This window comes from Cottoperca gobio, chromosome 19 (genome assembly GCF_900634415.1).
Source record: "Cottoperca gobio chromosome 19, fCotGob3.1, whole genome shotgun sequence".
Classification (NCBI taxonomy): domain Eukaryota; kingdom Metazoa; phylum Chordata; class Actinopteri; order Perciformes; family Bovichtidae; genus Cottoperca; species Cottoperca gobio.
The window spans coordinates 8,974,567-8,987,783 of NC_041373.1; the positions used below are offsets into that span (position 1 = coordinate 8,974,567).

Consider the following 13,217-nt stretch of genomic DNA (forward strand, 5'->3'; position numbering starts at 1 on the left):
CTCCCTGCAGAATGTGTCTCTTAGTATGCATGTGCAAAAACAAGCTTCATTGCTCAATATTTAATTAACTAATTAACTACTCTGGCTATGTGATGATGGTCTACTGATTTTACTAATTGATAAGCAAAGTGCTCAAGGGAGCCAACACTAACCAAGTTCAACAAGTAATTAGTTTTAAGTGAAGTTAGTTGTATTCTTTAAATAAATGGGGTGATTAAAGCCTTCAGAGTGTGTGATTATCTTTGAAAATAATTTGTTCCAAAAATACTGAGTTGGGTTTAACGTAACTTTCATTTACTCTGTTAACCTTTTAGGAGAGTTTTTTATATTTAATTGCACCTCTATAAATAGCAGGTTTAAAAATATTCCCAACTGTTTCATTTAGAAATCTGTTCAGTTTCTTACCACTAAAAGCAGATGTCAATAATGATGACCCATTTCACTTGATAAAAAAAGCTTTGTAGTGTAAACAGAGACAGATCCTTCTTACTATACTTTGCTTCCTTCAGTCCTAAAAAGAAGATAAAAAATCCATGTGTACCTGTGTAAATCCAGGCTGTATGTCTTGATAAGCGAGACATGCTGAGCCCCTTTTTGCTCTTCAGGGATGAAAAGAAGTCCAATTACCTTGAACTAAAAAATATGGGATCAGTCGCAGAGCAGAGGATTAAATCAATATTATGGTCCAATCAAAGGCAATGCTCCAGTAACAAAGCAGAGTAATGGAAAAATCAAAGCGCTCAATGTTTGGACTCTCCAACATTACTCATCTGGCATCCTGAATGGAGTCTTATCTCGTCATGACAACAACATAGAGAGAGCGAGAGTAATTGCCATGGCAACAGGTCACCTTGAAATAGAGTAGCTTATCTTTACCTAAACTTGCTTCAGGCGAGCGCTTTTTAAGATGTGTCATGACTGATGCACTCAGGTTCCCCAAAACTGACAGAAATCTTGTTAGAAGTTAAAAAGATTGGATATAAAAGAATAATCTCTTTTCTGTTCTGTATTTGTGTCAGTTACCAGCTGTGACCTAAACACCAGAAGGATATTCCACCAGGACGCTGCAGCAGATGACTGACCTCCATATGACAAGATTGGAGAAGGAGGCTTTGATCCGCGACCAGACCGTTCTTCATGTCCTGTGTCGCTTTATTCTTTCCTTTTACCTCCTTTATTTTCCATCATCTGTTAACCCCTTAAAAGAAAAGTTTAGTTTGAGAGTTAGATGAGAAGATCGATACCACTCTCACAACTGTGCAATATGAAGCTACAGCTGTCAGATGGCTAGCTTAGCTTAGCATAAAGACTGGAATCGAGGACAGCTAGCCTGGCTCTGTCCAAAATGAAACAAAAAGTACCACACACAGTCGCCCATAAAACCACAACTTGTCATTCTTACAGATGCAGATTAAACAAACATAGAACGTGTAAATTACCGTTTCCAATCATTATGCTAAACATTAGCTAAAATAAGCTAAGCTAAATTAAGCTAAGCTAAGCAGCTAACCAGCAGGCTGTAGCTTCACAATTACAGCACAGACATGACAGTGGTACCAATTTTCTCATCCTACTCTCAGTAAAAAAAAGTAAATGACGGCATTTCCCAAGATGTCGAACTGTTCCTTTAAGACTTTTCTCTTAAAAACTCTCTACAAAGTAGGCATGGTCAGAAATATAAAGAAAGATAAAGGCTCTACAAAGAAGAGGCACATGTGCAAGTTCATCCAAAAAGGCTCTTTAATTGGTCTAAGTGATTAATTACAGGGTGAGGGAGCTAGGTAATATAGATACTAGAATAGCTTTCATTACCTCATTTAAATTTGATCATTTAATAGTTAGGGGGGATGGGAAAACAGGGATGATGAGGTAATATAAAACATCTTAATATAGGCCAACCGATAGAGTTAATACAGTAATAACAAATATTTAAGTAAATCGGCGACAGTTTCACAAAAAGAAAAATGTGCTAGAAGTGTGATTAGAAATGTTTTAAGAGTGACGATAAATTCCTATCATATGTAGAATACATGAATATGACACTAACCAGCCTCAAATAACACATTTTCTCTGTATTGATATAGTATTTAGATGCAAAATTGATTTATTGTGAGGCCCTGTGTGATGTTGTGCTGTACTGCAGCCTCCACTGAGACTCAGTGAGGAACAAGAATCCATGGTTTAAGACACCTAGTGCTGGTCAGTGCTGTCTCAATACTTTCATCATTTTGTAGATTGTGTTCATATGGACTGCTTTCACAAAGTCTCTGCTTCCTCTGACTCATCATTAAATGACAACTTGAAGGGTTTAGCTCCAAAACATTATAAATCTTTAAAGAAGTTACCTGAAATTCATTAACAGATGTCTCAAAATTATTATTTCATTCTGTTTTATGTTTTAATATTGAATGCGTTATTTTGGAATTAAACTCTTCACATGTTCGTCACAGCTGTCTTCACAAATCTTGCTACAGTGGCTGCTTGTTTTTGGTGGCTGTATTTAAAGAGACAATCCCTTATTCCTCCACTATTTCTCCCTAGCTGTAAACAGTTCATCTACTCAACGACACCCAAGACTTATCTCAACCATCCACAATGAAATATACACAACACACACAGCATGAAAACTCTGGTTATACTTTAACCATGTGCCAACACCGTGACCTGTTGTAAATCTTAGTGCACATTAAAGCACAGAAAACACACAAGCGTCGTAGGAAAGTAGCAAGTGAGTAAAACCTGCCGACCCCAGCTTTCTACAACTTTCTCGAGGATAAATTGGTAACAGTGCAGGCTTCTTATCTCATTGTAGTATACATCAAAAAAGTCCTAAACATCTGTGAAATTTGCAGACCCAAACTTCTATTCTTTACCACACAAAGTCACATAGAAAAATCCACAATTACTTCAAGTTACAACTTCTTCCCCTTACATTAATCTAACCATTTCCCCCTCTCAACGGTGGCCATTTCTTTAAGAGTCCTGTTCTCTGTTACTCCATATATCCATCTTGAAAGGTCCTTTTAGATTCACATCAGACCTCAGACTCCAGACTGGACACCCGTCGCCAGGGACGAAGTACGCAGGGGCTCCCCGCTGGCTGGCCCCCTGCCCCCTGACTTGCCAGCACCTCTGACCCAGTCTGGGATCCCTGATAGACACCATAGGCTCCATACAAACTGTCCTGGTACAGCAGAGCCCGCTGACCTCCACATCTCCCGCCACCACAAGCCAGCAGCTGGCACACTGGGCTGCTGGAGGCCTGGCTGTGGTGCTGCAGGTCTAGAGGGCCGTGGTACAGCGGTAGTCCAGGGTATGAGTTCAGGTAGTGGGCGTACTGTCTGCTGAGCAAGCTGGTGGCTCTCCGTACCATCCCCCGCCCTAACCCAGTCCCATGTCGCACTGCTTCTCCGTACGTGGGGAGATGGGCGGAGTGGGAGTAGCGCAGCCGCTGGCCCTTACGCCCATTGGGCCTTCTCTGGTCCTCCCTTATATGGAGGTAGGCCTGGTTCCGTGGGAGGCACAGGTTGTTTCGAAGGTGGGCAGGGTTGTAGGGCTTTGCAGGTGTGGTTTGTGTAAGAATGCATGGGAACAAGTCCGGCAGGGCAGATGGTGATTGGCTCGACAGAGATGACCGGGATTCGTCCAACTGGCGCATCTGCTCACTGCCCCAAGTCGCTTTAAGGAAAGAGGGGCGACGGTGCCTGCGTCTCCCTCTGAGGACCATGTCCTCTGGGGGCCAGGAGCTGTAGTTCTCTACCCGTGGACACTTCCCCTCTTCTGAGTAGATGCAGTCAACGCTGGGGGCGGAGATGTGGTTTTCTTGGAGGTGGTTGGCCTTGAGCTCACTCAGATAGATTGGGCTTATGTTGTTCTTTTCCTGGTCCCTGTGTTTTCTCCTCTCTACATCCCCATCCTCACACTGGAAACTCTTGGACCTCCTTTTACGTCGGGAGAAGCCTGCTTGGATGTGCTGGTTTTGAGGCGAGGAGACTGAGTGAGAGGCATAGATGTCAGGTAGTTGGAGATCGGTGTATGGAATGAAGGGCGAGTGAGGATGTGTGTCTACGTAGAGTCTCCCTGTGGTCTGGTAGTGGTGCGGGTGCTGATGAGGGAGTGGCTCACCCATAGCCAGGTGGGGGCTGCTTAGGCTGGACACAGGAAGTGGCCGGTCATAAAGACATGAAGAAGAGCGAGTCGGGAGCGTGTAGCGCAGTGGCGTGGGCCTGCTCATTCCCCTCTGCTGTTTCAGAGAGGTAACAGCAGTCAGAGGTGGAGTTATGGGGCAGTGATTATCTGTAATATAAGCAAATCCTCCTGGTACGGCCTCCGTGGCGAGTTGTGGAATACGAACAGGCAAGCTGCCGCCATGACGACTCAAATGCTCTATGGTCTTGGTAGCGTGGTCCAGAGATGTCTCAACATTGGCAGTGGAGACCAGGTCCTTGGCAGTGCGAAGCATCTTCAGCATGTTTTGTTGAGCATAGTTGGAGGTCAGGTCAGGCTTGGCTATACCAGATGAACGTCCAGGTTCCTCCACTCCCTTGAAGCAACTGTAAATACCCTGAGAGATGAAAGAATGATGAAGAAAGAATGAGGTGAGAACAAGAAGTGGGAACACAGACAGGAGAAAAAAGAAGTAAATTATAAATGATCTTATCATTTGAAATTAAATCAATATTTAGCCACAAACTGTTTAACCTTAAATCAACCTAGCGGTCCTAAGGGGACAATTTCACAGACGAAATTTCAATCAATTTGTGCATCTCAAAGTGACGTTCCACCTTCTAACTAATAAAAACCCCACCAGCAGTTAAATAAAAACTGATTTAATTAATATCTCATTTTATCACTGAGGCAAGACTTAGTCACAAATTCATTATGCATTCTCCCGGGACTCAAAGAAAAACAGTTTAAGCTGAAAGGATTGCCTTAACACACACACACACACACACACACACACACACACACACACACACACACATACACACACACACACACACACACACACACACACACACACACACACACACACACACACACACACACACACTGCAGAACAAACCGCCTCTAACTGCACAAACCAACAGATAGACAAATCCCATGACTGCTCTGTGCTTACATTTGGCTGGGAGATCCTAAAAGAGACACATTTAATTTGGCCCTTGGGGCCACCCATACGGATTAATAATCAGATAGTCATTTAGCCGTTAATCTGATAAAACCCCGATCCAGGCACAATGGTGTAATTACACGGCAGAGGAGCACAGAGGCTGGTGTCCGTAGACATTTCCCTGGCTGCAACTTCAGCCAGAGCTTTATGCCTCAATAACCACATTCCCAAACAACAGCATCAACAAACTGGGTACTGATTTAGGCTAATTGCAAATGAACATTAAGCAGTCAAAGTTAAATGCTGAGAGTAAACACCAGAATTAGTGCTGTATTTATTTATTTATCTCATTTTTAACAACAATGCAGTGCCATTTTAGCTAATATTTTAACAAGGCCCTCTAATGATACCATGTAATTACATGCAAATACACATCAATTTGTGCTTATTTATCATCCCATAAAAGCCACTTGTAAAACAGCATATCACACTGCAAGCAAGCCACTTAAGATTCAAAAATAATCAACCAGACAATCTTTCAATCACTCAACCGAGCTGTTACTAATCCAATTACAGGCAGCCAATCCGCTGTTATGAACTAAATAATCAATGTTAAAATCAGTGAAGCAATCTCTCAACCCGACTTCCATTAACCAAGTAACCAACCGGGTATCAATACAAAACGAGCTACCCAGCCTACAAAAAACAACAACAACTAATAAATCAAATGAATAATTTGCCAATCTCACCCTACTGATCGCCAACATGTAGTCAAGTTTGTGAGACTTGCGGAGGGAGTGTCGCAGTTTCCAGTAAAGCAGGTGTTCCCAGGCAAAGACCAGCAAGCTGAGGCCCATGGCCACTAGCAACATGTAGAAGACGCCCGCCATGTTGTCAATGTCCAGCTTGCTGCTCATCACTTCGTTCTTCTCGTTTTGGCAGATGCCCGACAACCACACCGTCTCCAAGCGCTGGGTGTCTCCTGGAGGGATGGAGGTTTAATAGGATAGGGGGAAGAAAGAGAGAGTATTAGATGATTAGACAGTGTTACACAATGCATTCAATAATTCTTTGTGGTTTTAGCTCTGAAAAATCAGGAATTGATGCTTCATGTCAGCCAACGCAAAGGAAATGAAAAGCTAATTTAATGGAAATAGTGCTGTGTTGACCATGCACAGTATGTTCTAACCCTTCCAAAACCAACATTCATACAACAGTCTTTAATTCTTTCTTTAAAAAAAATCTGATTTTATGATTTCTTTATTTTCTATGTTGAATATCCTGGTCCTGCTCCATTGTCCTAAAATTGGGAGAGTCCGTATGTACACAATGTGGTACAGGTCCTACACTGAAAATACCCTCAAACTAAAGCTGAAAGTCAGCACTTAAAACTCTTCCATCCGACTGGTCCATTCAAATGATCACAGAGTTTCCAAAGGTACCCAATATGCTGTTTACGTTTGGGGAAATGTCTTTTCGACAAAACACCTTTTAAATGAGAATAATTTACAGTGCATAAACACATCTCCATTAGCTCTCGCTGCCACATAAGCTACTCCTCCAGGCCTCTGAACAGGTGGCCACCTCTTGAGCTGCGTTCTCCCTAGTGTCCTCCAGGGAGCATGGCCCATTTTCTCTCTCAGTTAGCATATGTTGACCGTAAACACATTGGTTCTTATATCATCCTGGAAAGCTCAGAGTGAGTGTGCGGGGTGTTCTTAAGCTCTCAGAGGAGAGGAGTATATTAATTCCATACCGGCAGCTGTCATGGTGAGTATGTTTGTGAGCATATAGGTTGGAAGTATATGTGTGTGTGTGTGTGTGTGTGTGTGTGTGTGTGTGTGTGTGTGTGTGTGTGTGTGTGTGTGTGTGTATTGGAGATAATCATATCTTTTACACCCCCTGCTGTTCTGCAGGATATTAACTCTTCCCTGTAAGTCCACTTCCCTGCTGACACAGCACATACTGAACTGGACTGACGCCAGTTTCACAGTTCACATACAGCGTATTATAGCATGTAAAGTTTGGATCACCGTCTCCAAGGAACTGCAGCAACGCAAGGTCAATAAGCCGTTTCCAGCGGGAGTCCTTCTGCAGAGCAATGCCGTATCCTGTGGTGGCAAACACTTTCCCACTGCCAATGGTCACCAGCTTGCAGCCCTCATCCTTCCCGGCCATGTAGTTTAAAACAGCAGCGTCGTAGATGAAGGCGTCCAGCTTCCTGCATGTAAATAGAGCATTTTTGTCTGATAAAAGATTTAGCTCTTACATCTGGTGACCATGAATATATTTACCAATTTCTTTGGCATTAATCTAATAGTTGTAAAAACAAAGGAGGCAAATTGTTCTTATTGATGGATTAACTATTCCAGTTTTAGGTTAATGTCATCCCACACTGGCACAAAGAAGTCAATCAAAAGAGATAAAGTACAGTGTACACAACGCGTACTTAATGTGCTCAAAATATGCAACATCACTTCAAGTGTTTTGAGCTTGTTCTTAGAGAAGCTTTGGGTGTTTGACAGCATATTTCTATACAAAGTAAACTAGACTTTAATTTCTTCATCTAATAATACACCCATCACATCGGCCTGAATCACAAATAGTTGCTAAAACACAAAGAACATCAAATCTCTGCCAGTGTCACCCAAATTATGATTATTGTTACTGTAGCTTCTCATATATTAACTGGCAGAAGGGTCAGTTAAATATAATCGCTTTTCTAATTGTGTAACAAAGTTATAATGTTAGTGAAACTGTACCCGGTTTTGAGGCTTTCTAGAGCTTCTTCCACTCCCTTCTGGTTGTATTTCGTCATGTGCATGTGCATGTCGGGGTAGTTGCTGCGGATGTTCCTCTCTGTACTCCCATTTGGGACCGTCCCGAAGCGAAAAGGAGGGTAATGCTCATGTGGTTTCTGGAACTGTAGGGAGACACAGGATGAGAGGAAAGGGAAGGGGGGAGAAGATATGAGAGATGAGGAGAGGGAGACAAGAGAATAGAGGGAAGTAAGAGAAAGAAGTTTGGTAAGGAGAAGGCGGGAGAGAGAGAAGGGAGTAAGGATAAAATGGAAGGAGAGGAGAGAGACTGAAGGGAGCGAGAGCAGAATAGGGGAGGATGGGAGCGAGGAGACAACAGAAAAAAGAAGTGACAGAAGAGGAAAAGAGAAGAAAGAGAAAAGAGGGAGACAAGAGATTGTAAAAAGGAGAGAGGGAAGAGTGTAGAAGAAAGTAACAATTTGAGTTAGATGAAAAGAGGGAAAGAAGAGAGAGGGGAAAGTTGGATAAGATAGAAAGGGGGAGAAATAAGAGGAGAGTAAGGAGAAAGAGGGCAGGAAGAAAGGGCAGAGGGTAGGAAAGCGAGAAGTAAGGAAGTGGAAAGAGAGAGAGAACAAAGAACAAAAGAGAGGAAATGAAAGAGAGGAGATGAGAAAAGAGAAGAAAGGAAAGAAAAAGAGTAAAGAGTGAAAAGAAAAGTCAAAGAAAAGAAAGGAGAAAAGATGAGATGAGAGAATAAAGTAAAAGGAAAGGAAAGAAGAAAGCAAAAAACAGAAGAGCAAAAAGGGACCAGAATGAAGAAATGGGGTGGAGAGGAGTAAAGAGGACGAGGGACTACTCAGTTAAATGAAATCCATTTTAGAGTCATTCCCTTTTTTTCTAAGAGTGATTTAATCAGCAGCCAAACTCAATGCTGTTTAAATGGACAGGACACCATTGGGCTCACCTCCTTCTGATTAAATCTGATATCAGTCAACACACATCTGTTTGAATCATTTCGCTTCCCGCAGATGATTCTAATCCCGTAAAATTTATGCCTGATCGAAGCTGCATTTCACAAGCTGACGCATTAATGCTGGTTGAAGCAGAAATACCTCTGTTAGAGCTCAATTAGACTGTAAACAGGAAAGATCTATTCATCTTGTGTATGGCATTGACCTTTAAAGCCGAGCGCAAATGAATGGACCAATCAAAATGTGAGCGTGTGAGTGCATGTGTGTAATATAATAACTCTTCAGCTGCAACGGATTCAGTTGAGATGCTAATGTACACATCTTTTAGGCTTCTTTTAAGAATCAGCTGTTCGAACAAAAGGAACCATCACCGAGGAGAGAATAGGATAAGTCCTCTTCGATCAAGTCTATCTTAACACAATACTCACATGCAGGTATGCACAATCAAAAAATGATTTGTCGCTATAATTGTTCGTCCTACTGGCGCCAAAGAGATTCCTTCCTAAAGCAATTTCATATAAGTGATGAGGAACAAAAATGACAATCCTTGTTGTATGCAAAAATATCTTTGCCTTACCCAATTCCTGCTTTGGTTACGTCCAGCTGCCACGGCTAAGCATGAAAACACTGTCTGCGTTGGCAAAAGGCAGAATTTCATACTAAAAAGTTAACATAACCAGTGTATTTGAATCATGTTTTAATGTATTTTTAATTTTGGCTTTTACTCCATGTACCATGTGTTCTTACTTGTGAGCCGCACCACAAAACGTATCCCCATTTGACTTGTGATGGACAAATTCTTCAGAATCTGAAATACTCATTAGAGAATCAAGTGTGTATCAATGCATGGCTGAAAATAGTCCCCAACAAATGCATATTTTACGTCCGTTTGAGGAACTGTGAGGCACTTTACTTTACAGTTCCGTAAATTCTAAATAATTTTCTGCTAATTTACAATATTTATAAACAACCCATCCAATTAATGAACGCCGATAGATTGAGTTTTTTATAGGACAGTGAGCAGCTGTCAAAATCGATGTAAATGTACCAGGGTCTCTCAATAGCTCATCTGCACCTGAAGTCCCGACACAAAACCTAAATAACGTTCCCATACATCTAAACTGCATTCTCAATTAAGTTTCCATCGTAACATATTTTCTCCCGGATTACGGTCTCAGTTTTAAACGCGTGGTTAACGTTGTAAATAAAAAATAAGAATAAAACGCAACAAAACTACTTGGTTTGGTTCGGAAGAAAGATGGTGGTTTGGCTTAAAGTAAGTACGTTTTATACATGGTTTAAATTACATACGTAAATTAAACCACATTTTGAATTAGGTCTGATTATCCTCGGCTCCGTTCAGATCAGGTTCTGAATTTATTCAGGTCCCTTATAGATCGAGTCTCTTAAAAAACTTGACATACTTGTCAAGGTTTGAGATGATTTTCCACAGTTGTGCTTCATATCAGGACTTAGTCACGGTTGGGAAGCAGAAAAGTATTGAGACACGGACTAACGCATTGATATTTATCTTTTCATGGCAATTATTGACAATAGGGAAAATATAGAATAACACTTATCTTATCCTTTAAACCTGCGAGATGTGAGCCCAGCAAGCCTACGACCTAAACCCACCTAATCCTCTGTTGTGTAGGATGTGTTGTGCAGGGTAATTTACATTAGTCCCTTATGCTGTGGGACAAAATGCATCTGCATAAAGTTAATATAGTCAGCTAATACAACCACAGATCACTGAGATGGAGCTGCTGATCCCTGCCGGGGAGTTGTTTTTCGCTATCTGTGAAGAATGAAATGCTTTCTTGTAAAGCTCCTCTGAGGCCCCGTTTCCAGGTTTAGTGTGTGTGTGTGTGTGTGTGTGTGTGTGTGTGTGTGTGTGTGTGTGTGTGTGTGTGTGTGTGTGTGTGTGTGTGCGTGCATGCGTGCATGCGTGCGTGAGTGTGTGTGTGTGTTATTAAGTGGTAGAGAAAGTCCGTAGGTGTTGTTTTTCCTCGGTGGCTTGACTGTCTTAATCGCTTGACATTTCGCCATCTTGTTTTAACAGTGTGAGCGAGTCGAGAGATGGAGACGGCACAGGGGGAATATTGATAGACAGACCAAAACAGTGACGGGACAAGTGGAGACTCAAACACCATCTGTATTGACAGAAGGCAGTAATTGATTAGTCATTCATCCCCACTGATAGGGAAAGGACAGAGACTTCCACAACAAAGTGCTTTTACTTGACTTCATCTTGAAGGCCTTGAGCGAGTCTTTTGTCTCTCTTCAGTTCATGGTTTATTAGTGGATGCAGAGTGATGAACAAAGAGAAGAGGAGAGGATGTAGCTGGATTTAAACACAAAGACGAGACTTGCTCCATATTTCACAGCTGAACAACAACAGCCTGCTCTCTGTATGTCTGCATGAACTTTTAATAACGATCCCACCTCATAATCAATGTCAGGTTATTATTCCAAGTGTTGTTTATTCAGTCTCTTACCTTCTTGTCAGAGAGCCCAGACACTGTGTCGATATATTGCTCCTGGATCATGAAGGCAGCCAGGTTGGCAGTGTAAGACGCCAGGAAGATGACAGCAAAGAAGGCCCAGACCAGGACCATGATCTTACTGGTTGTTCCTTTAGGGTTTTCAATGGGGACCGAGTTGTTGAAGACAATACCCCACAACAGCCACACTGACTTCCCGATGGTGAACGTCGGGCCACCAGGAGCTGAGGAAACAGAGGGAGGAGGCAGTCAGAGAGGCTGTTTCTGCATAAAAAGGTCTTCAATATGGCGACATCCCACAGTGAGAAAAGAAGAAGCGCTGTGGAGGAATTTCTTTAAATGACCAGTCTACAATCATCTCTAAAAAGATAGTGGTGTGCTCAAAGTATAAGGGGGGTTTAAAGTTTAAAGGGTTTAAAGGGGACATATCCGTTTTTCCGAAAAAGCCCAGTGTGCTCTGATTGGCTTGTGAGAAACATGGTAAAGGTAGTTCTCAAGCCGTGGGTGGAGATACTCAGATTGGGGGAGGTACTGTGTATTCTAATGAGCCCTGCATGTGACATAGGAAAGGAACCAAATCTGAATGCTTTGTTATATCCCATGTTTTCTGATTGAGGCAGCCCACAGAAAAACTGCCTGGGCTGTCTTATTTCACAGTTTGTGGGTTAGTAGGAACTCCAGATACTCAAATGTATGTACCAAAGCACTGGAAAAGTGATATGTCGAATTTAAGTCTTCACCCGAATACAAGAGAGGTAAATGGAATTCAATTTTTTATTTGCTCAAAAATGACAATAATAAACTGCAGCATCTCTTCCCAGAAACAATACCTTTGTTACTTCAGTGTCTATCCATCAGCAGGACAATAGATAGACATTGTCAGTGCCCTTTCAAAACCATTACAAATGGTAACAATTCTAACTATTTTCTCACAACAACTTTTGCCATGGATGTATTGACTATGAGTTTGATGATTTTAGGTCACATTTGTTTCTACACGTTCTCTCATCAAGCAAAACATGTCTACTGACAATGTAAGTATTCATGAGGCACACCATGCCCTTCTGCAAACTTCCAAACAACAGAACAATTTCACAGCCTCAGCCCATTTCCATCGCTCTCTGCCACTGTTGCTCATGTGCAGCAACGGAGGGTGCTATAGTCATCAATCACACTTCGATTAGCGCAGCGACGAATGCTAATTAAAAAAAGGAAAATGACCTTTCGGACCCGGAGACGAGGCACGGTCTGTCAGCGCTGCATTCTGGGATTGATTAGCCCAAAATCCTGTTAAAGAACTCTTAACGTTGCAGGACATGCAGACGCTGCTGTATTTAACGGCATGCATGCAGGCTTACTGTGACGTGCTTTGTGAGAGGCAATGCTTTGATAATACAAATCAAAAAATAAAATACAAATACCAAAATGTATTTGTGTCCAGAAAACCGCAGACATTGCAAAATATGTGAGATTAACAACATATGATATTCCTGGAACTTCCTTTACTTTTCAACCGTTTACCTCTGTAGTCATTATGTTGTAGTGATCATTCACTGTACTTAGAAGGAATACGTTGTACCGGTAAAAGTGAAAGAAAGAGGTTTGAAACTCACTTTTGGCGCTGACCAGACTGCGGTTGTAGCCGACCGGACTTAAGTATTCGAACACAAAAACTGTCACCGCCACCACGGTCAGGCACATCACAAACATCATGACCCAGACTGCTGGGCTGTAGGGCTCTGAGGAGGAGGAGGAGGAGGAGGAGGAGGAGGAGGAGGAGTGAAGGAACAAACATAAAGGATTAAAGTAAGTCTCTTTTGTACTTCCTGCTTCTGAACCTCGGCCTGTGATGGGGGTCACCATATGTGGT

The 13,217-nt window shown here is 42.1% G+C and overlaps 1 protein-coding gene across 3 annotated transcripts in view; it reads right to left on the reverse strand.

Moving 5' to 3' along the window:
- Positions 1-1,728: 1,728 nt before the first annotated feature.
- Positions 1,729-13,217, reverse strand: part of LOC115025035 (glutamate receptor ionotropic, NMDA 2C-like) — a 55,151-nt gene continuing 43,662 nt past the window's right edge. For 2 of the 3 annotated variants that reach the window (XM_029457007.1, XM_029457005.1), the window contains 6 exons: positions 12,961-13,086; positions 11,342-11,571; positions 7,876-8,036; positions 7,147-7,334; positions 5,863-6,095; positions 3,035-4,564 (listed from right to left, as the gene is read on the reverse strand). In XM_029457007.1, the coding sequence (XP_029312867.1) occupies positions 3,035-4,564; positions 5,863-6,095; positions 7,147-7,334; positions 7,876-8,036; positions 11,342-11,571; positions 12,961-13,086 (2,468 nt within the window). Of the gene's footprint in view, positions 4,565-5,862; positions 6,096-7,146; positions 7,335-7,875; positions 8,037-11,341; positions 11,572-12,960; positions 13,087-13,217 lie in introns of all 3 variants that reach the window. The other variant, XM_029457006.1, reaches the window with a different exon arrangement.